The following is a 21009-nucleotide window of genomic DNA, read 5'->3' as shown; positions in this document are numbered from 1 at the left end:
GGCTTGCCTCGCCGCCCTTCACCCGCCCCAGCTCAGTAGAGAGGGAGAAAGGGGGGTTGCGACCTAACCCCACGGCCTGGAGGTCCCGGAAGGGCGGTTCGATCTCGGGGCTTGATGACAAGACAAGAAAGCCCGGCTATTGCCCCTTGATCGTGTTGCCCCGGACCATGCACTAGGTCTATCTAGGCAATGTGCCTGGCGGGTAGTTAGCTACGCAGAGAGGCTGTCCAGTGCCGTTCCCTGCCTGGATGACGCGGTAGATGTAAACGCCCAAGGAGACGCGCTGTATCTACCAACCTTGACAGCAGTGCATCAAAGTGGTCATGGCCCGCCGTACCGATCCAGCAATGCGAGCCCTTCGCGGATATACGAGCCTACCACGTGCCCATGCCAAAGGGGGCCCTGGTGGCACAGCTGTGAAGACCAAGGCCAAAGAGCAACCCTGCAACATCCAGGTGATGCCCAATTGATGTCAAGAGCCCAGTAAGGCCGGCACGTGGCCGCGCACTGGATCAGAATCATACTTCATCTCGATCATCCGGTTGTTGCAATTCGCTGCGTATATTACCTAATAACTCGACGCGGAACCAGAGCCTCGCATAAAGGATGCAGCCTGGTCCATTTCTATTTCAAGTGCATCCTGTTTCTCCTGCCGCTGCAATCTGATAAAAGATGAATCAGGTATGCAGCCAATACCTTAACAACTCGGCTGGGTTCTGGATAGAGCCTAGGCCAAAGGCGATACCAAGACATACAAGACATACATACGTAGTACGGCAAGGCAAGACCATGTCTGTCAGCGTTCCTTGATCCTAGGTCTCATTTTTCTTTTCTTCTTGGCTTTCATCAGCATTGCTGCCAACTTTATCCAGGTCAGGTGACCCGGCTGCTGCAGTGGTCTCGAACTGGGCTAGTAGCTCGTCAAGTTTGTCCTCCAGCTTCGTAAGGTTTGCCTCCATGGCGGCAGCCTGCTGCTCGCCCCTGTGTGCCAAATTAGCCAGCTACCCCCAAAAGTGGCGTTTGCAAGAATGGCATGTTCGCGAGGGCATGGCGGCATGCCAGATTGCGACCGGGGGAATGCGGGAATCTAGAATGCCATGGTGACCTAAGCCCGGGCTACGCCACCTGATGCAGTACACCTGTCCGCACTGGCGGAGGGCTTGAACTTTGTCACCGGAAGCCATCCCGGCCCCATTGGCTCTGGCCCAAGTCCGAGGGCTGCACAATCTGCAGAATCCCATCAAGCATTGGACGGCATTCTTGGGGTGTGAGACGGTTCTCTGGCCATGCCAAAGACCGGGCCCAGGAGAACATGCATCGCCAGCGATCTAGACCCCAGCCGGCACCAGGAAGCTCAGAAGCGTGGCAATGAGTATGAGTAGTCGTATGAGTGGAGGGCAGGGCAGGGCAGTGGTTCGACTCGGGCTTTGGCTCTTGGTACGAACGATATGTACAGGGCAGGTATAGGTTAAATTGCATGGATGCAGCAGTCCGCATGGGTGTTTCGGAGACGCACTCTGCCAATGGTATTTACGCCATGGGAAAGTCGGAATCAGTAGGGCGGAGGAGGGAGGATTTTGATGCGAAACCGCATGGCTTAGAGGGGAGAGAGGTGGCGAAAGACGTACCTGGCGAGGTCTTTGAAGGCCTAGAACGGCCCAGGGCCCGTGTCAGCCGCGCGCTCCTGTGAAAGTGCGGGGATAAACTGGTGTATGTAGTTCGCCTTTCGGCAGGCTGTTCGTGCTTGCATGTTCCAGACAGGGCCAGACAGGGCTGCTTGCTCACTCACCTGTGCCATTTCGGCCTGAGACGACGATGCCACCACAGGCGCGGACCCATCTGAAGGGCCGGTGTTTTTGTTGAAGTCTTGCTCGTCGGTTCCGGCCATGGTGGTGGTCTTGGGTAAAGGGCGACGAGAGGGGGGGGGGGGGTAGTAGGTAGGGTACGGAGTACCTAGGATTGATAGGATTGATAGGATGGATGGTGTGTTGCAGGCAGTATGTATATTGATGTGTGTGGAATTTGCCAGGCGCTTTGTAATCTCGGCTGGCGCGACATGCAAATGCGAAAAAGTGCAGTCCCGGCGATCGTGAAGCTTGAAGGGCGAGGTGGCTTTGGAAGTGACCTGAGATATCGTCGCTTTTCGCCCACACGAGGCTGCTAACGCGGTCGTGGTCCAGCCTCTTCTTTGGACCATTTTTGGGGGGCAGGCACTTGACCGATGTAGTTTAGGCGAACTGGGCTTTTGGTGACAAACAGTTACAGTACTGTAGGTAGTTGATTGGCCTAACTAAAGAGGTCACACCCAGGCGTGTTCCAGGCCGTGGTGGGGGTTACCTTTTTCGTATGCCCACGCCGCACGCCGCACACCGGCAATGAGAAGGCGCACGTGAGATAAACAGATCCTCCAGTGTAGGCAGATAGGTCTTTGGAAGCCCGTACTGTACGAGCGGAGGCTTGGCAGGCCATTATCACGATCGAGCCGTCGTGGCAGATGGGCCATCATGATGTATGTATTGATGCTGATGTTGAGCGTCAAACTAACTGGAAGGCAATGGATGCCCAGGGTTTCAACACATCAATCAATGTCTGGCAGCCTGGCCCCCTGCGCTGGATGACCGGTCAGACTAGGCCGTCTCTCTTGCATGCAGATCCTATATTGGATTTCTGAACCTGACCATTGCCTCATGCGATCCGAGTTTCTGCCAGTGACTTCTTGGCCCGTCACGATGAATGTTTTCCGCGCCGGCTGTCTATGTCTAGGCTGTGTGGCATGGCATGGTTGATGGCATGGCATGGGCATGGACGGCGTGCCTACCATCCGAGCCACAGCCTACCTGGCATACTACATACGGTCCTTCTTCTGAGATAAAATGATCCTCAGACCCCTAGCTGGACTATTGATATCCAACTACTCCATACCGCTCCACACCACACGAGCGACAGCTGACTGAGTCTGCGCGCGTCTCGCCTATACTCCCCATTTTGCATCCCATGACGATGGCTTGACTCGGTCAGACCTTTGGTCGGCCTTATTCGCCGACGTGGATGGACTGCTTCGAGACGGCTCGACGATGTTATGGTCAGGTACAGGTAGTAAGTAAGTAGTACCACGGCCGAACCCGCCAGCAGGAGCAAGCCATGCAGTAAGTCAGTCACCCAGCAGCACCCGGCTGCCCAACATCAGTCGCTCGTTGTGCGCTCAGGGGGACACGTGCTTGTCAGCACCGGACCACCTTTTGATCCAGGTCGCAGCCACACCCGTCGCGCTTATGACGGAGGACAATTAACAGAGTTTGGCATCAACAACCCCTCGTCGTCCAGGCAGGAGAGATTAGACTCGAGCCGCATCCCGCATCGACATTTGCCTTCTCCGTAAACGCTCCGGGCCCATCGGTACGGCACAGACGGCATTTCCAGCATTCCGTTGCACACATACTGTAGACACCTACACAAGAACCTGAGATCTCCTAACTCCCATGTTGGCCGGATACGTGAATGCATCGATCAATGTAGGAGGGTAAGCAGGTAGTGGTATGTACAGTACCTAAGGTTTGGAGTTACATGACACACAACTCACAGGGACATCAATGGAAGCTAGCCGCAGCCCAAAAGAGATTCAGACCTGGGAGGGCGAAAAGTGAGTGAGAGCCAACGAGCCAACCTGGGTTGGGTAGCATCTCGATGCATAATTTCGGGAATCACGATGGCACTGTATCTTACGGGGTAAGGGCCGTGAAAGGTGATGTTCAAACTGTATGTACTGTCGAACCTGCGTTCCATGTTTGGAACCTGCTCTTCCCTACCCGGGCTCGGAAAGAGTGGGGATGAAAACGGTTTTTTTTTGGGAAATACATACATAAACAAGCAAGAAAACCAGTGGCAGTATCGATCGCACATAGCAATAGTCGATCTGCTCCAACCTGCCACCACACCTGGCCACCCACCTCCCGGGCGAACCAATGGGCCTACCCATTTGCCATTCTCCTTATTTTTCTCCTTCCCAGAGGCCCAGGCCAATCAAGAACCGTCTCAAGTGCCCGACAGAAGACCCGGGCATCTGGCAGTCGGGCTTAGGCAATCAAAAAGGCACAACAAACACAACTTGCGCGCAACCACGCAGCGTCATTCCTCAGGGTAGGAAGACTTGGCGGCTGTCACCGCAAGGGCTAGGACTAACCCGAGCTACCTCAAAAAACTAGCCGGTTGGCTGTGCGAGATGGCCGAGGCGAGACTCGAGCACCATCTCGATGAACTGACATAGGCTGTTATCACGGCACACGGCTACTAGGTAGAAGGGTAGCTCATTCTTATAAACCTGCGAGGGACAGATGTCAGGACCGCATCGGCAGTCTGAGGCCAACATTTGCTAAGTTACCCAGCTGTCATCGACCAGGTCCCTTTCGAGAGGCGACCCAGACGACGCAAAAAAAGGAGATGAAGGTAGAGGCTGCTGCACCTTTTCCCCAACCCAACACACACAAGTACGTGCAAGGTTAACCTCGACGATCTCGATCCGCTACCACACCCACGGTCGTATGATCCGGCTTTTGGACAAAAAGGCTATTGGAGAGTGCCTGTCTGCCGCCGCGTACAATAATAACCATGCTCGCTCCCTCGCATTACATCATACGACCAGCCTTGGACCTCGATGCGAAAGCAGAAACGAGATGCGAGATGCCATTGTTGAAGAGACCGGTTGACAGCTCTGGGGGGTTCCGGCAACCGGTTCGGCCTGGCACCAAAAGAAGGCTAACAGTCCAATGCAGTGTAGTGGTACATGTGCCCTGGACTGGACTTGACTGGACTGGCCCGGATCCCCTCCATCCACCGTAACGAAAGGTACATGTCAGGCTTGCTCCGTAGTAGCAATGCCCATCGATCGATATGATATTGACCACATCTCATGCATTTTTGCCGTCGAGATGTTTACCACTTAGACCCGGCCCAGGTCCGGCCCAGGTTCCTTTCCTTTATGCGAGCTGCATGCAGGACAACAGCCTAGCAGGTTTCACCCTATTGGTGGGCAAGGCACTCGTCAACAAGCTTGAGCGTGCCGTCTCTGACCTCATAGGAGGTTGGCTGGGAGTGGTACAGTTTTCAACGCAAGGCTGCCGTTTCGGCCGCCTTCTTCCTGATCCTGACACCCCAGCCATGTCAACAATGAATGGCCGAGTAACGAAACCGGACTCGGGCAGGACCGCGGCACAGCACCTCATGTCCCCCACTAATCCTCCCCATTGGAAATGCTTATGCAAGTACGTATGTATGTGTCTCTCACGAGCCATCAATTGCCAATAACACAGGGCAAAATAGGTGTAGCAGGACCCAGTGCATTTTACATTACTCGCTGGTCGCAAGGTAGGTTGTCATCGAGGTCGCGGGAAGCGGGTTGCCCCTGCTGCGGGCAGTCCAGTTGTGCGCTACCTGGGTGCTACACAGACGTGCATACAACAAGCCCGTCCATCAAATGGATCGTTGGTCATGGAATTTGGTGGTTCTCGCACGCACGCACGCACTTCAATCATTTTATCACTAGCTTCGGCTGCAATTGAATTGAGAAAATGCCTGCCAACCTACCAGCCTACGGGCCTGTTCTGCCTGCCTGCCTGCCTGCCTGCCTACCTACCTAAACCCACAAAGCACCGACAGAACCCAAGTCGCCTAGCGCCTAATCCCTCCCCCCCTCCAAGTGGATAAGGCATTTAGCATTGTCGAGGCGTGCCTACTGTTACTGTAAGTCGGTACGTAGGTACCTGCTCCGTTGCTTGTAGGCCGTCTCTTTTAGCCCTGGCCATCGGCCATGTACCTGCTGTACCAGTAAGTAGTCGCAGTCGCAGGCCTGCCCTGCCGTAATCCAGAAGTCCGTTTGACCTGCTGTATTTCGATCCTCACCTGGTGTTCCCTCGCATCGAGATCTGAATTTTCTATCCCGATCGCCATGACTTAATGTTGCTCAAGAGCCAGCTCTGCATCCATGATGCTAATTCTTCAGATTGCCCTTAAACATTGCCATTGACCTCTCTCGTCCGGCCGACTTTCCCATTTCGTTTGCCTCATGCCACGTCCAGTCTACCATCTTCCCATCCTTCCTCCCAACACGGACGACCAATCCGAGCAGCTGTACCACCGAACGTTGACGGCGCCGTATCCGCCTAGGGTTCCTTTCCCTCACTCCGTCACGCACGTCGATTCCATCTACGCCCTCGAAACCACCTATTTCTTTCGGCTGCCCAGACCACTGGATCCTTTCGCACATCCGACTGCCGGCTTTCTATCCTTGAACACTCGCCTTGGCCCCAGCCAACGCTCTGAAAGCCCCCCTTTCACATTGTATAGGAACAATCAACAGGTTATTAGACCCGTCGAGACAGGAGTACCCAGGGATCGAGCAGGGAAAACGAAGTGACGACAGAGAAAGAACGAAGGAAAGCAAAAACAAAAAGGAGCCGCTTTTGACTGAATAGGCGGGAAAAATCGAGCGTCGGCATAGTCTGCGAATCCATTCGGCAGAACTAGACTGGGAGTTTACCGAGACGCGTCCGCAGATTATATCTTGGTCGTGGTTCATGGACCTTGGGGCCATCGACATCACTACCGGCCTACGCGGCTGAAACCGTCTACATGAATCAACTCGAGCAGATCTTTGGCGAGCTGGGTATCTCTCACTACCTTGACACGTTCCTTGACCAGGGCTTCGACACTTGGGAGACCATTTTGGACATCACCGAATCGGATCTGTAAGTGCTGGGTTGGAGGTTCTGGCCGGCGATCAGGGCTTATGGCTAACTGATCAATAAGGGATGCGCTCGGCGTAAAGTTGGGTCACCGGAGGGTAAGAAACCATCAAACCCCCCTATCCGTATCATCGGGACATTTGACACTTACATCCCAAAAAGAAATTGCAGCGACGCATTGCCAACTACCGTGGGCAGCAAGTACCGGTCACAACGCTTGTGTCCCCGACGCGCACCAGCATAGAGGATACGTCATCTAATGGCAACAAGCCAGTCCAGCCCGACGCAAAAGATGTCACAACCTCGACAAAACGTAAATACCGGCGGCACCCAAAGGTTCGTTGAAATCCATGATGAGCGGCATGCACTCCGCGAAAGAAAGCAAGAATTGAAACTAACATCGCTCTCAGACTGATGAGCATGCTCCCGAGCGGCCACCTTCGGCCTACGTCCTGTTTTCCAATAGTACGTCGTGTTACCTGGCATCATTTGCATCCCACAAACATGTGCGATGCGGATAGAAACTTGGGCGACGGCGCTAACTCTGCACATAGAAATGCGTGATGACTTGAAAGGTCAAAACCTGACGTTCACCGAGATTGCAAAGCTCGTTGGCGAAAATTGGCAAAATCTGGACCGGAACGAAAAGGAGCCGTTTGAGACGCAAGCACAGGAGGCGAAGGAGCGCTACAACCGCGAAATGGCCGAATACAAGAAGACGCCCGAGTACCGGGCCTACTGTGACTACTTACAGGAATTTCGCAAGCGGCAGGCAGCTCATGGTTCGTCTTAGTCATGGCGTTGCTGCTTTTTACGCCACTGCTAACGCCTATCGTAGATAAAGACGCCTCGAAGAGGATCAAGACGGACGCGGACAGTGGCTATAGGGGAGTAGCTCTAGTATATCGCTGGGGTCGAACGGCTTGGCTGGTGGGAGTGGCTCGGACAGTCAGCCAGGGAGTGAGCCACCACCAACGCGTAAGCAGCGGATGAGTTCGATCGCCTCCCAATCGGAGGCCCGCATATCCCCCGTTCTCAACACGCATACTCTTCAGCATTCACCTGATCACCTGTCGCAATCACCACTCGGTCTCCCGCCAACAGATGAAGTGTCGGCCGTTCCCAGACCGCGTGGTATCTCGAGTCCTGGCGTCCGTGAGACGGCCGCTAAGCATCCGCGCCGCCAATCCACCATGCCGGAAAGCCAACAGATACCCGAAAACGCGCCCGTGTCGACTTTGCCACCCCTTTCGGCGGCGGTGCCGGCGTCTGCCGCGCTTTCTCCGGAATCAAGCACACCCCTTTCCGTCCCGAGTCTTCCTCACTCCAGCAGCTCTGGTAGCTCGGCTTACTGGTCCCGGCCACCCTCATTGCGCAAGGACCAATCATCGTCGGGAAGCATATCCTCACTCGCCTCGTATTCGACACCTCGAACACCAAGTGAGGCATCTTTGCCTATCCACGCACTGCTATCATCGAAACCTGAAATGCCCTCGAGTACCCAGCTTCCCACCCCTCTTCCTTACGAGACATCGATACCTGCAAGGACACCAGTGAGCATGCATCAACACCCTGGCCGTCCTCCTGGTCAGCAACAACATCCACAGCAACCACCACCACCACCACCACAACAACCACAGCAGATGCAACCGCATTCGCAATTGCCCACTGCCGGGCGATCACATTCCAATAGCAGCAGGTCGCCAAACCAGGCCGAACCGCACATGGCTCCCTATCCCATCAGCCCACTCAACCACCTCCCTCCTCTGATGGCATCCCAGCCTCCGCTTTCGCTTCCCACGACTCAGCCGACTTCTATGGCGTCGAACCCCTCGGCCCCTGCCGATGTTGGACTTGATGGCATGAGTGCCTTGTTGCGGGCCAGTGACATTGTGGGCCGAGGCAACTTATAATGACGTTTGATGATTCATATCACACAATTTCCATCATGGTGCTTTACGAAGCGAAAATCTGCTTGCTAGACATCCGAACTCTTAGGTTTCTATGCGCACAGCCCCTTGCTTTCTCCTATATAAGTCTGCAAACCTCGTTTGCGGGAGCATGAGCCTTGGTCGAGTGTCGCAGACTTTATCATTTCACTTGTTTTAATACCCCTCGCGCCCTGCGAGTATGACAAATTGTCAGATTTGTGCAGCAAATACACCCGTTACTAGCAGCAAGGAATCGGAGTTTGGAGGCGTATTACTATACCGGAGCTATGTAGGGCCGGCGTTCTTCTGGATTCTCATTGGCATGCCTTCATATTGCGAACCAAAAAACCAAGCACGGGTCTTAATCTCGGGCGTTTTCTTTACACGGCGTTGCGGCTAAATCGAGCAGTCTGGATGTATATTTTATCATCTTGGCCCATGGGGAAAACCCGCCATCCGTCCACCTACAAGCGATCTCTTTGACGACCTTACACAAGATCATGTCACCTATTGGTTGTAGAGGTGCGTGTGGCAAACATTGTCATTTTCTTGCACGGGAAAGGTATTTGATGGGGCCGCCTGCCTCTCTTTGGACGGCGAAGGGTTGATCGGTACTGGAGTAATAAAGAAGACAATGCGGGCCTCTGAAAGCTCCTGGACACACTAGAAGGAACAGTGTGTGAATGTACATGTGTATGTAGATCAGTGCCTTGAAGTATCTGCTATCTCTATCTACTAGGCGCCGTGAAAATAAAAAGCCCCCAGAATATCGACCTTGGGCATACTTGATCTCCTCACTTGTTCTTCGGCCTATGGTGAATGAGCATGGTAAAATCCGACAGATTTGCGCAAGGCGGACAATTAGAACCATAGTCATTCAGGGTTTCGTGTATCGCAGAACTCATGAAGTCGTATAAACGAGGACAGGCAAAGATGAACCCCAGACTCCACGAGCACCCAATCAGCCTTGACATCTCAGGGGGCGGGCACCGTCGCTAAGGGTCAGGCGTGATGTTTCCGTCGTTCAATCATATGCACATCATCTCTCGACACAAAGTCCTACTAGCTGGAGTTATATACATGTAGTTTTGAAAGGCCAAAGTGTCTTAGGCCTCGCCCGTGATTTCGGCGTTGGGGTCTCTTCGGATATCCAGCTCCATCAATTCGGGGGTGTTCTCAATCACGAGGCCCTTCTCGTTGGCCAAGTGCAGCAGACAGATGAAGCAGAAGCTGGTCGAAATGTCGTCCATGACCGGCTTGGAGTAGACCGCCTGGAGATCGTTCATGACGCTAGTAAACTTCAGCGTCGGCTCTTCTTTGGCCGGCGGTGCGCTTGCGCTTTCCTCGCCAGCATCCGACGGCGGTGCCGGAATGTCCGGGTCCTGGTGTCAATGGTGTCAGCTGATGTCTTCGTATTTCATCTCCAAAAGGCTACCGAGTCAAGTACGGGATGGGAAGGCGGTGGGGGGTGGAGAATCTTACCTCTAGTCCTTTCAGAGACATACCCGTCCAGAGCTCCTCCTTGAGTCGCCGCACGTCGACCTTTTTGGCGACTCTGGCGTATTGTACATAGTCTGGTCGTAGCCTACGAGTCGAAGTGACAAGCTGTGTCCCGAACCCGCCCATGGTCATACCGCCATCCAGCATGGCGGTGAAACCTGCATTCTCAGTCATAGGTGCTTCGGCGCCAGGAGAGAAATGGTCTCTGGCGTCTGCAAACTCCAGGTCATCGTCGTCGTCGAGCAGACCGCCGCCGGGCAGGGGCATCTCATCGTCAAAGAAGTTCGCATCGTAATCTCCTTGCGGCAGAGCCGTGTCATCCCCTCCAGTAGTCTTGGCCGGTTCCTTGTTTGCCCAGAATGCCTCATCCATCTCTCCCTCGGGCACATGTTCCTGCTGGCCGGCGTTGCCAAACATTCCAATCTTGCTGCCGAAGCGGCGGCCACCTCTCATCCGTGCCTTTGGCTTGAGGAAGAGGCTCAGCAGCTGCTTCGAGTTGAAATGTTTGTCATCAGGGAGGAGATTCCGAGTCTTGGACTTCCAGTCCTTCTTGGGCATGCATATAGCTGCGTTCGTACTGGCTGCCGTGTAGATCTGCTCCCCTAGTTTGGGGTCAAGAGGCGAAGCGAAGTCGATCTCAAACGGCTCCTTTTCTTTGCGCTGGCGGGTAGCAGATTCTGGCTTGCCGGCGTCCTTGATTTTTCGGATCCTCCAATGCTCGGGTCCTGCCCAGTTCTTCTGCAGAGCTTGGTCGAAGTAGCTGAGGATGTCCTCGTGCATCTTTTCGCCATTCTTGCCATGGTTCATGGAGATTACATAGTCGCCATTTTCATTGTCCATACCATCGACGCCGTCTCCGCCTTCCATGCCATCCTCGAACGGAACGCTATAGGGGCGCATTTGCGGCTCCAGCGCGGCTTCTCGCGCCCACGCTTCGCCACCCTCGCCAAAGGCAACAACGTCAAAGCCACCCATGGCTGTCATATCGTCAAAGCCCATCGGGTTGTCGTCGTCGATGAACATGCCAGATTTGTTGCCAACCCCTCCCATCTCGTCGTCGTCATCGTCTTCCTGGTTTTTCCAATCCTCGGCGGCGCGCAGAAAGGGGATGTCGAGAGATCCGGAGGGGTCGCCGAGGTCAAAGTTCTTGAGTGACGGGCACACATCCTGGCCGTCCAAAAAGTTCAGATCCGGGAAGAACTTGGCGCCCAGGGCGCCAATGTCGATTTCGACATCTTCTTCTGGTTCGGGTTCGTGCTCGGTGAGGGTGGTAGGCTCGTTTCCCTCCTCCAGTTCCTCCTCTTCGGCTGTGACATCCTCTCTGCGCCGGGGCTTCAGGCTGTCTTTCGATGCATCGTTGGCATCATCACTACTGTCGAAAACAATTCGGCCCTGTCCGTCAATCATCAAATGGTTGAGCAGGAGACCCTTGGCGCCACCCTCATCAAAGTCCGCCGACGCCTTCTTGAACAGAGGGTCCACCGAAAATTCGAGCTCGAACTTCTTCAATTGCAGAGAGGCAAACGATGGCGCGAGTGTGGCCTCGGAAGATCGTTGCTGTCGCGCAAGTCAGTGATTGCCAATGGGGCGACTATGTGTGGGCGGCAGTGCTTACCCGCTTCTGCTTCTTCTTCTTGATGACGTTGCCGTCTTCGTCCACCTCCTCCTCGCTTTCCTCGCCGTCACCTTCGTCCCTGTCCTTCTTCTTGTTGTTGCTGTCGGCAAGACCACTCAATAGTTTCCCTGTTTCTGTTGCGACGCTGTCGACTCTGCTGGTATAAATCTTGACACATCCGTCGAGCGTGCAGCTGGCGCGCTGGAAATTGACACCGTCGCCCTCCTTGAGGAGGGACATGTCGTGGAAGTAGTCGATGAGGGCGAAGTTCCAGGAATTGGTGGCATTGATCTTATTGTCGGTTGCCATCTTCATCCACTCCTCGAAGTTGGCCAGGATGGGGACACGCTTCATAGGGGTGACACCGGTGCCGCCCACGTAGAGGACCTCATCGTCTTCGACCTGGCCGCGCCGAGGCGTCCGGGGGTCGGACGCCGGCGTGGCATTCTCGGAGTCCTCCAGCCTGCGACTTCCCTTTCGCGCCGGGGTCGACGCGGCGGCTTTGATTTCGTTGATCTGTTTCTCGTGACGGGCTTGGCGCGAGTGCAGCCGGCCTCTCTTCTCTTGCTTGTCGTCGTTCAGGGGGATCCTGATGGCAGGGTGCAATGGTTGTGAGCTTACTGGCGTGTCGCAGAGGCAGAAGTGCGCCGCTCAATCGGGGGGTGTGCACGCAGACTTACTTGATACCTGCTGGCTTGACGGGGGATTGTTTGAAAGGTGATGCTTGCATGGAACCAGAGGCATTCCTACTACCAGCGTTTGCTCGTGGCACTTGGGCAACGCGAGGCATATTGACGATGCGTAGAATGCGCTGCTCCCCGCGGGCCAGAAAAAAAGTACAAATACGAAAAATCAAAAATCAATCAAAGTCCGATGGATCTGTATGTGTGTGTGGTGGGTGCAGGCGGGTGTGTAAAGCAAGAGCCCCCGTCCGACCGTTCCGTCGCGACTTTGCTCCAAATGCAGGCCTGTTTCGGGCAATTTCTTTCCTTGCTTGCTCTGCGACTTTTGTTTGGCAGCGATATTGGGCGACAGAGATAGAGAGAGAGAGAGTGTGTGTGTGTGTTACTGTATGTAAACAACGTCTGAACCAAGCCCGATTTGATTGTTTACTTGTTCGTCCCCCCTTGGCCGAGCCCCTGCAACCTGCAAACTACCCCTCTTCCCTGTCCACTGTCCAGGCCAGAATCCAGGCTGCAAGCTGCTGTTTGCACCCGACTGCTGCTGGTACTGCTGCTCCTGGTACTTCTCCCGTCCGTACTGCTGGTACTGCCCAGCTGCCCAGAATAATTGCAGGTGTGCCCACAGCAGAACCCACAGACTCTGCCTATTATGCTACATTATGTATGTAGGCAATGTGCCAAGTGCATAACAAACAGTGCAGCGCAGTGTTGCGTGCAGCGTCGCAGGTACACGTGTCAACCGTGTGGCGTCCCAGGCCTACGCTACGGCTTGATTGGTCGTAGTGGCCCTGAAAAGTTGGCCTGCCGGGCGCTGCTGGCACTGCACCAACACGGACAAGCACCAGCCCGTGTGGCTGCTTAGCTGTCTGTGACCATCAGTCTCTTGTCAGTTGGACGGATGCCCTTCCCACCTTCCAGAATGCGCAGCAAAGGCGAATGCAAATTCAATTCCCAATCCCAGCTCGCCCGCACTGCCTGCTAGGACTGCTAAGGCGCGGTATTGCCTCGGCTTCGTCCCCGCCTTTTCCCGGCTCTGGCGTCCTGCCGACTCGCCGAGTCAGAAGACCGGTCAGACGACTCCGGTACCAGCCGAAAGCCTGACTGGATTGACTTGCCGTCCGAGCCTAACATACCGCCAGAGACTACCGCCACAGATACCGCCTGCTTGCCTGCTTACCTGCCCGCCTATTTGCCCGCCTGCCAACTATGCTATCGTGCCTTAGCGTCCTCCCCCCCACCTAGATGACCTCCCACACCTCAAACCTCGATCGACTTACCGACTGGACGACAGCCTATCGAAATCTTAGTTTAAAGTGGAAAGCAGGGAAACCGCTCGAAACGGGTTTCAACGGGAGGTCGCCCATGCCAAGGATCCCCAACTTAGCCAAAGAAGCTTGTCCAGCGTCGTCAGTCCCTCCTGTTTGTGTGCTTGCATCGGAGCTGAATCATAAGCGATCATTTGCAACTGGATTGCTTCTGTTCCGGCCTGGTCTTGATTCGGCGTCTTCTTCGTCTCAAGATATAACGTTCCTGCAGCTTTGTTGTTGAATAAACTTTCCTCCCATCTCGTCCCGCTCAGCTTTCGAATCTTTCGATCAATCTTCTGCTTCTGATGACCTATCAATGCTCCTGCTCTGATGTCATGCCCCTTATCACCACCACCATAGCCATAACCGTATCCCGATTACACCAGTTGATCTAATCAATTCGATCCTGCCCAATCCTGCCAATCCTGCTCGATTCGCCTCGCCTATGGCGCGCCACCAACCTTGCTAGACACCTTTCTCACACATCGCCATGCATAGGTCCAGGGTCGTGTCCGAAAAGGGCACTCGGTTGGCCAGGTTTACAAGGGGCACTTCGCGCCCATTCTATATCACCGTCCTCCTCATCACCCTTCTGGCTGTCTACAGCCTCTTTGTGCGCGGTTCCGCCCAACCCCGTCATCATGCCTCGCCAGGCCTGTCCAAACGCGCCGGCGAGGACTGCCGTCTCGTCCACCGCGCCCCCGATCAATGCGCCTTCGTCCGCCGCAACTGTATGGACGACGAGGCCGGTCTGATTTCCTATCTCTCCTTCTACTACTGCACGCTGGGCCGTGTTCAGCCGGTGGCCTTTGTCGTCCTGGTCCTTTGGCTGGGCCTACTCTTCACCACCATCGGCATCGCTGCAAGCGACTTTTTCAGTGTGAACCTGAGCACCATCGCCACCGTCCTGGGCCTTAGTGAAAGCCTGGCCGGCGTCACTTTCCTTGCGTTCGGCAACGGCTCTCCTGATGTCTTCAGCACCTTTGCGGCCATGAGCTCCAACAGCGGGAGCATGGCGGTTGGCGAGCTCATCGGCGCCGCTGGGTTTATCACGGCGGTGGTGGCTGGCTCCATGGCCCTGGTACGCGAGTTCAAAGTCAGCAAGAAGACGTTCGTCCGCGACATCTGCTTCTTCATTGTTGCCGTGGCCTTCACCGTCGGCTTCCTACGTGACAGGCACCTGCATCTGTGGGAGTGCTGCACAATGATAGGGTTTTACGGATTCTACGTTATTGTCGTTGTAGGCTGGCACACGGTCGTGAAAAGAAAAGCGGCCAGAAGGTCACGTTCAGGCTCTACCCAGGGCCTCCTGGACAACGGGTCCGGCCCTGGCCAGAGCCCCCGAATCGTGGAACCGTACGCAGACGGTGCTTTCAGCCTACGCCCTACCAACAAGCCTACTTCTGTTGACAGTGCAATGCTGGAAGCAGGTCACAGACTTGGGCTCGATAGCCCTGATGAAGATGAAGATGACAGCAGCAATCGTGGTCACCAGATTGCTGCCGAGATGGCTGCTGAAATGCGTGTTTCGCGGCCTCGCGGCAGGCGCACCACTACCACCATCACGCCCATCAGGCCAAGTCTCATCGGAGCCCTCGAGTTCAGGTCAGCTCTGTCCAATTTGGAGGACGAGCAGAGCGTACGCCCTTCGATCTCTACTAGGAGTCAGTCGACCGACTGGGCCATGTTTGCTCGCGCCACGGCTCGTGACAATATGGGCAGGGCCGATGGGGGTGCACACACGCCGTCAGGCTTGGCGCCTCCAGACGCCACGGCGAGGGCGCGTGCGTGCTCCTCAGGGGCAGTTCCGCCTACGTTGGATGCCGACCTCACTCAAGCTTCCCTCAAGCCCGCCAAGAGCCTGGACGGCGCACGCAGTCCTTCGGTGCGGACTGTAGGGGGCAAATTGGCTCCCCCGCAGACCGATGCCACTGGCCATCTTGCTGTTCAAGACCCTGATGCGGTGTCGCCTCGAATGAGGCCGCATGACCTACAGCTTCGCATTCCTGCCCCCAGCCCACCAGCCAGCGAGCATTCTTCTCCAGCCACGTCGCCATTTCCTCACTATACAGAGTCGCCCATGATATTGTCACCCAGTAACCCCCATGAGCCCCTGCTCGTACTTCCACCCCCGATTTTGGAACCAAATCCATTCTCTCCCGCCTTTGTGAAAAAGACCAATCAGAAGCTCGGGGGCTGGTGGCCCTATGAGATTCTGCCGGCCCCGCGTGTTTTGATGAGCACCATGTTTCCGACATTGCAGGGCTGGCGAAGCAAGTCCATCCTGGACAAGTTTGTCAGCTTGATCTCGGTGCCCAGCATCTTCCTCTTGGTCATAACGCTGCCAGTGGTCGAAAGTGAGGTGACGGAGGGTGACGCGGACCCCAGCGATGTGGAACGGCCCACCACTGGTCTCGGGAACGCACCAGCGCCTGTGTCGTACGAACCTACCGGCGCAATAGGGTCTGAGACGGAATGGCAGCGGTACAGACGGCATACAAGGTCTCGGAGCGCTTCACGCCAGCCGTCCCCGGGCCCCTTGGTCATACTGGCTACCCCTGACTACGGCACCGTCTCTGGCTCGAGAAGGGCCATATCACCTCACTACGAGCCACACCACAAGGTCGACAACGATGTCGGGCCAGACGATTCGTCATTGAACAGCGAAGAGGGTGGATGGACCCGCTGGCTACTCATCCTACAAATCTTCACGGGTCCTATGTTTGCCGTGTGCATCATTTGGGCGAACGCGGCCGAAGATCTCGAGAACCCCGGTCGGGTCCTATTGAAGTCTCTTCTGGGCTCTCTCATCTTCTCCCTCGTGCTACTGGGACTGTTGCTGGCAACCACCTCACATGACACGCGCCCCAAGTTCATTCACCTGTTCTGCTACATGGGCTTCATCATTGCCGTGGCTTGGATCTCGACCATTGCGGGAGAGGTGGTGGGGGTGCTGAAGGCAATCGGTGTGATATTGGACATCTCCGAGGCCATCCTGGGACTGACCGTCTTTGCTGTGGGTAACTCGGTCGGAGATCTCGTCGCCGACATTACTGTTGCCCGCCTTGGCTACCCGGTCATGGCTCTGTAAGTCATCTCATATTCATCACCCCAATCAGCTACCGTCCGATGACGACGACCAACTAACGATTGATAGGTCTGCCTGCTTCGGCGGCCCCCTGCTCAACATCCTACTCGGCATTGGTCTCGGGGGAGCGTATCAAACGATCCAGTCGGCCAACCACCACCACCAGAAGCATCCGGATCGGCCCCTTCATTACAAGCCTTACATCATCGAGGTTACCGCCAGTTTGATGGTCTCGGCGGTGGTGCTACTGATCACGCTTCTGGTGCTTCTTATCGTGGTGCCGTTGAACAAGTGGGTCATGACCAGGAAGATCGGCTTCGGCCTGATTGGGTTGTGGACGGTCAGTACCGTCGCCAACCTGGCGATTGAAACGACGGGCTTCTGGGGCGACGAGTCCTAGCGGTGCGTGTATGTCTGCGTGTGTCTCTTGTCGTGTGTGTAGAACTTGAGCGAGATCATCCGGAGCGAGGCGAGAGGAGTGTGGCATGGGATGGAGTTTCTAGACCGGCGTTTTTGATTTGTTCGATACCCAATACATGAACGATTCCCTTCCTCCCATCTTGGCAATGCTCGGTGCCTCGTGCTGTGCGTGCTCTTGTGTTTCCGTGCGACGCATTTCCTGCCCAGCTGGTCCGCGGATGCCTAGCCAAGGGGCAGCCGTCCCGCGCGTCATTTGAGCGACTGCAACTCCGGCTACCATGTTTCAGACACGCAATCTCTGGCGTGAGGGTGTAGTGTCAGTTAGACGGCCAGGCCGGCACCTCGGATCGCATGGTCGATTCGTACGGGAGGTTCGAGAACCATGTGGCCCGTCGCACCGCCTCAGGGCTTCGGTACGCCCAAACGTGATGCAGCTCTCACAGAGAACTTCACACAATGTCTTCTACCATGGCCTTAGCATTCTTCCACACGACGGCAGCTGAAGCTGTGTACGACCGATGGCCAAATTAGCAGTGGTAGCAATTATCGGTCGTTACTACACCGACGTCTCCCGCTGAGCTTTAGAAGAGGTGTTCTCGAAGCCAGAACCTGCAGGACGAGGTGAGGTCTGGAGGGGAAACTGGAGGATCTCCAGACTGTATAAATACCTCCGCCTGCGCCGACCGTCCAGGAATAGCTGAAGGCGGCCAAGAAATCATCTCGTTCACACACTCCATTCTGCCTCTCTGCTTCCCTGTGTCTTCACCCTGGTCTCGCAACAACCAGCGTGCCGTCTCTGAAGTCCATCAACACTGAATATTGCAACCGTCATTAATCGCCAACCCCAGCTACCATGGACTTCGTCAAGCAGCAGATCAGCTCGGCCGTCAAGAACGCCAGCAGCGGCAATTCGGACCCGACCAACACTCATAGCGGCAAAGACAACAACAGCAACAACGACGACCCCAAGAGTACCACCACGGTCGCCGCTGCGCAGGGTGATGGGCAAGTTCCGGATCCCGCAAAGACTATCACTCAGACCCTGGGCAGCCTCGGGGCCGGCGGCAAAGACAGCAGCACGCCTTCTGGCGTTGACGGTCTCCACATTCCCGCCGACCTGTCCAAACAGCAGCTGGGCCGGTTCGGCAGCCAGCTCGGCGCGGCCGCCAGAGCCGAACAGGCCCAGCACCCGAACAAGAGCGCAGAGGCCATCGGCGCCGACACCCTGAAGCAGGTCCAAGACCTGCAGCGCCAGGGCCAGGGGCAGCAGGGCGCCGTGGCGGCGCTGCAGGGAGGCCTCCACCAAGCCGCCGAGAAGGAGGCCCTCAAAGGGGCCGTCGAGCAGGGCCGGCACTTCCTCACGCAGCAGCAGAAGAAAGAAGGGCTAGCCACCACTGATACTGCTTCTACTACTGCTCCTGCTTCCGCCATCAAGCCGCCGGTGACCCGGAGCACGGCCGCTGAGCTTGGTGGAGATTCTGCCGACTTCTCTTAGGGCAATTACTCTACTTCTGATTTGCGAGTGACCTTGGCCCCTTGCGAAATAGAACTGTAACTCTTGCCAGTGCTGGGGAGGGCGGGAAACTCGATAGAATGACCCGTAGAAATAAGGGACGGCGGGCGACGAGAAGGGACAAGAAGCTTGGCAAACCCTCACAATCATTTTGCAATTTTCCTTCTTCACTTCGTACCTCCTGCTGGGAGGTCCTGTTTCGGGTTGTTATAGAGATTTTCACATGCTGTCACTGCCTAACTACCTATCTACTCAAGTACGTCGTTAAGTTAGGTACTTAGTTTGCTTGGCAATCAATCCATCAAGCAAGACTTGCTCATATTCCAAGGCCAAGACGAATTTGGTTGATCTCGCATTGCGTTCGCTATTTTTCTTCTTGTTGTTCTGTTTGTTCTAACCCTCTAGATTTTGGCACGCTTGATCTATTGACAGTCGAGTATTATTGGGGGGCGCGGGCTAATATTGTCTGTCTCCCCCCCGTCTTTGGCACGCTCGCTCCAAAAAGATTGATGTCTTTTAGACGTCGAAGATCTCCTTGATCTTCTTGAGCGTATCCTCCGGGTTCTCCACAGTGTGGCCGATGACCCGAGAATCAGTGAAGATCTCGTAGTCGTTTCCGCCCTCGAACGTCTTGTCGCCAAAGAAGTGCACGTTGGTGTAGCTGATGCCGCCGGGCTTCTGGGCCTCTTCCTCGAGGTGCTTCAGGCAGTACGTCTTGTCCCAGCCCTCGGGGAAAACGTCGAAGGAGATCTGGCCACCAATGGCGAACCTGGACGAGTAAATATGCGCGTTAGCCTGGGCCCTCCTCATACGTGTTGCGAAATTGCAGAGTGGTTTAACTCACTTCAGACCCAAGTGGCCGAACTTCTCCCGGAGCTTCTCGACGAAGGTCTCGCGGATCTTGTGCTTCAGGTCGTAATCCTGGTACTCGAGGCGCTCCTGGTTGCTGGCGTTACGGCCGATGGGGCTCACGTTGATCATGCCGTTGCGGAACTCGATAAAGGTGCCGCGCTTGATGGGGATGTCGAGGTCGGCAATGTAGTGGAGGATGAAGCGGGCGAGCTCCTTGTACTGGTCCTCACCGATCCATTTGATGAAGCAGTTGGAGGGCAGCTCGGCGCCCAACTTGTAGGCCGTCAGGCCGTTCTCGGCGAAGCAGAAGTCGAACATGGCCGTCACGGGCCGGCCGGGGGCGCCCAGCTGCTCCTGCTGCTTGACCAGGTTGGAGCCGCCTACGAAGCCGATGGCGCACTTCTGGCGCAGGGCCTCGAGCATGGCAAGGATCTCGGGCGAGGCCGACTAGAGGACGGGAGACGAGGGGCAGAGTCAGCGCGCTGGACCAAACAGATAGCAATGGCAGTGCAACCCTTGGGAAGGCGACGGGCGGCGGGAAACTTACCAGGCGGGCGGGCGACAGGGTGCCGTCAACATCGAACAAGCAAATGGTGTTCTTGATGGGACGATCCTCGAGGGGAGGGTACGAGACGGTAGGCTGGGCGCCGAGCGACGTGGCATTGTGGCTGGCCATGTTGACGGCGTGGATGGAGTTGGAGTGAGTCTGTGGGAGGGAGAGTCAGTGAGTCCGCCAAAAGTCCTCAGCGTCGTGCTATTGAGAATCTTTAGGGGGTGGTGAAGTATGAAAAGACACCTACATGGCGGTCAATTGCCGGCCGCCTTTTTTCAGGCTGGACAGTCAATAATTCAAAGATTGGGGGAGGGGAATTAGTGAGTGCAAGCAGTAAGTAACCTTAGCAGCTTAGTTAGTAGTGCCCCTCATGAACCTACCTACTACCTATTAGTACTCCTCCTGCTACCTAATCCCTGTCGCCCACTGTCAATAGATCGGCCTGGATTGGAGGGGTCCAGCTGGGTAATTTATTAGTGCATGCCCAGGACAGCAAGGCAGCAGGGGTCCAGCCTACTTACATTACATACTTACCTTAAGTATGTAAGGTAAGGTGCATCCATTAACAGCGGGAGTCGGTCACTAGATGGCCAAACAAGATGACAACTGCATCGTGTATAGCAAGCATTTCTACTCAATCGTGAATATGAATGTGTCTATTGGTTAAGTAAAATTCGTAGTAGACTGGACTTCATAAATGTAGACGTTCAGATAAGGCTCTGCTCAAATCCTTTGCGGTCGCTCGCTTGTTTACTCGCTTCCATAGATCTCACCCCCACTGCCTCCCATGCTGCTACCCCCGTCTCACCT

At 55.4% G+C, this 21009-nt stretch overlaps 6 protein-coding genes across 6 annotated transcripts; 3 read left to right on the top strand and 3 right to left on the bottom strand.

The window, feature by feature from the left end:
* Window positions 1-812: 812 nt before the first annotated feature.
* Window positions 813-1888, bottom strand: PG985_005993 (uncharacterized protein; the record flags this gene model as incomplete). The annotated part of the gene is made up of 3 exons (XM_066825762.1): window positions 813-981; window positions 1629-1648; window positions 1790-1888. 3 exons carry the CDS (start codon window positions 1886-1888, stop codon window positions 813-815), a joined length of 288 nt encoding a protein of 95 aa, XP_066685369.1.
* Window positions 1889-6058: 4170 nt separating this feature from the next.
* PG985_005992 (High mobility group protein B3) lies at window positions 6059-8650 on the top strand (the record flags this gene model as incomplete). Its single annotated transcript, XM_066825761.1, has 8 exons — window positions 6059-6333; window positions 6549-6740; window positions 6802-6835; window positions 6900-7073; window positions 7148-7202; window positions 7292-7519; window positions 7576-7715; window positions 7793-8650. The coding sequence occupies 8 exons, from the start codon at window positions 6059-6061 to the stop codon at window positions 8648-8650; spliced, it is 1956 nt and encodes a 651-aa protein (XP_066685368.1).
* A 1124-nt stretch (window positions 8651-9774) lies between these two features.
* Window positions 9775-12573, bottom strand: PG985_005991 (condensin complex component cnd2; the record flags this gene model as incomplete). Its single annotated transcript, XM_066825760.1, has 4 exons — window positions 9775-10050; window positions 10151-11725; window positions 11784-12399; window positions 12464-12573. 4 exons carry the CDS (start codon window positions 12571-12573, stop codon window positions 9775-9777), a joined length of 2577 nt encoding a protein of 858 aa, XP_066685367.1.
* Window positions 12574-14263: 1690 nt separating this feature from the next.
* PG985_005990 (uncharacterized protein) lies at window positions 14264-17261 on the top strand (the record flags this gene model as incomplete). The annotated part of the gene is made up of 2 exons (XM_066825759.1): window positions 14264-16860; window positions 16931-17261. The coding sequence occupies 2 exons, from the start codon at window positions 14264-14266 to the stop codon at window positions 17259-17261; spliced, it is 2928 nt and encodes a 975-aa protein (XP_066685366.1).
* An 873-nt stretch (window positions 17262-18134) lies between these two features.
* Window positions 18135-18776, top strand: PG985_005989 (uncharacterized protein; the record flags this gene model as incomplete). Its single annotated transcript, XM_066825758.1, has 1 exon — window positions 18135-18776. One exon carries the CDS (start codon window positions 18135-18137, stop codon window positions 18774-18776), a length of 642 nt encoding a protein of 213 aa, XP_066685365.1.
* A 534-nt stretch (window positions 18777-19310) lies between these two features.
* PG985_005988 (eukaryotic phosphomannomutase) lies at window positions 19311-20322 on the bottom strand (the record flags this gene model as incomplete). Its single annotated transcript, XM_066825757.1, has 3 exons — window positions 19311-19563; window positions 19639-20093; window positions 20194-20322. 3 exons carry the CDS (start codon window positions 20320-20322, stop codon window positions 19311-19313), a joined length of 837 nt encoding a protein of 278 aa, XP_066685364.1.
* Between the last annotated feature and the right edge of the window lie 687 nt (window positions 20323-21009).

This window comes from Apiospora marii (genome assembly GCF_038362585.1).
Source record: "Apiospora marii strain CBS 49790 chromosome Unknown utg000004l_segment0_segment0, whole genome shotgun sequence".
NCBI classification, from domain to species: domain Eukaryota; kingdom Fungi; phylum Ascomycota; class Sordariomycetes; order Amphisphaeriales; family Apiosporaceae; genus Apiospora; species Apiospora marii.
Note: the sequence above shows the minus strand (reverse complement) of the source record. Positions and strands in the feature narration are given on the sequence as shown.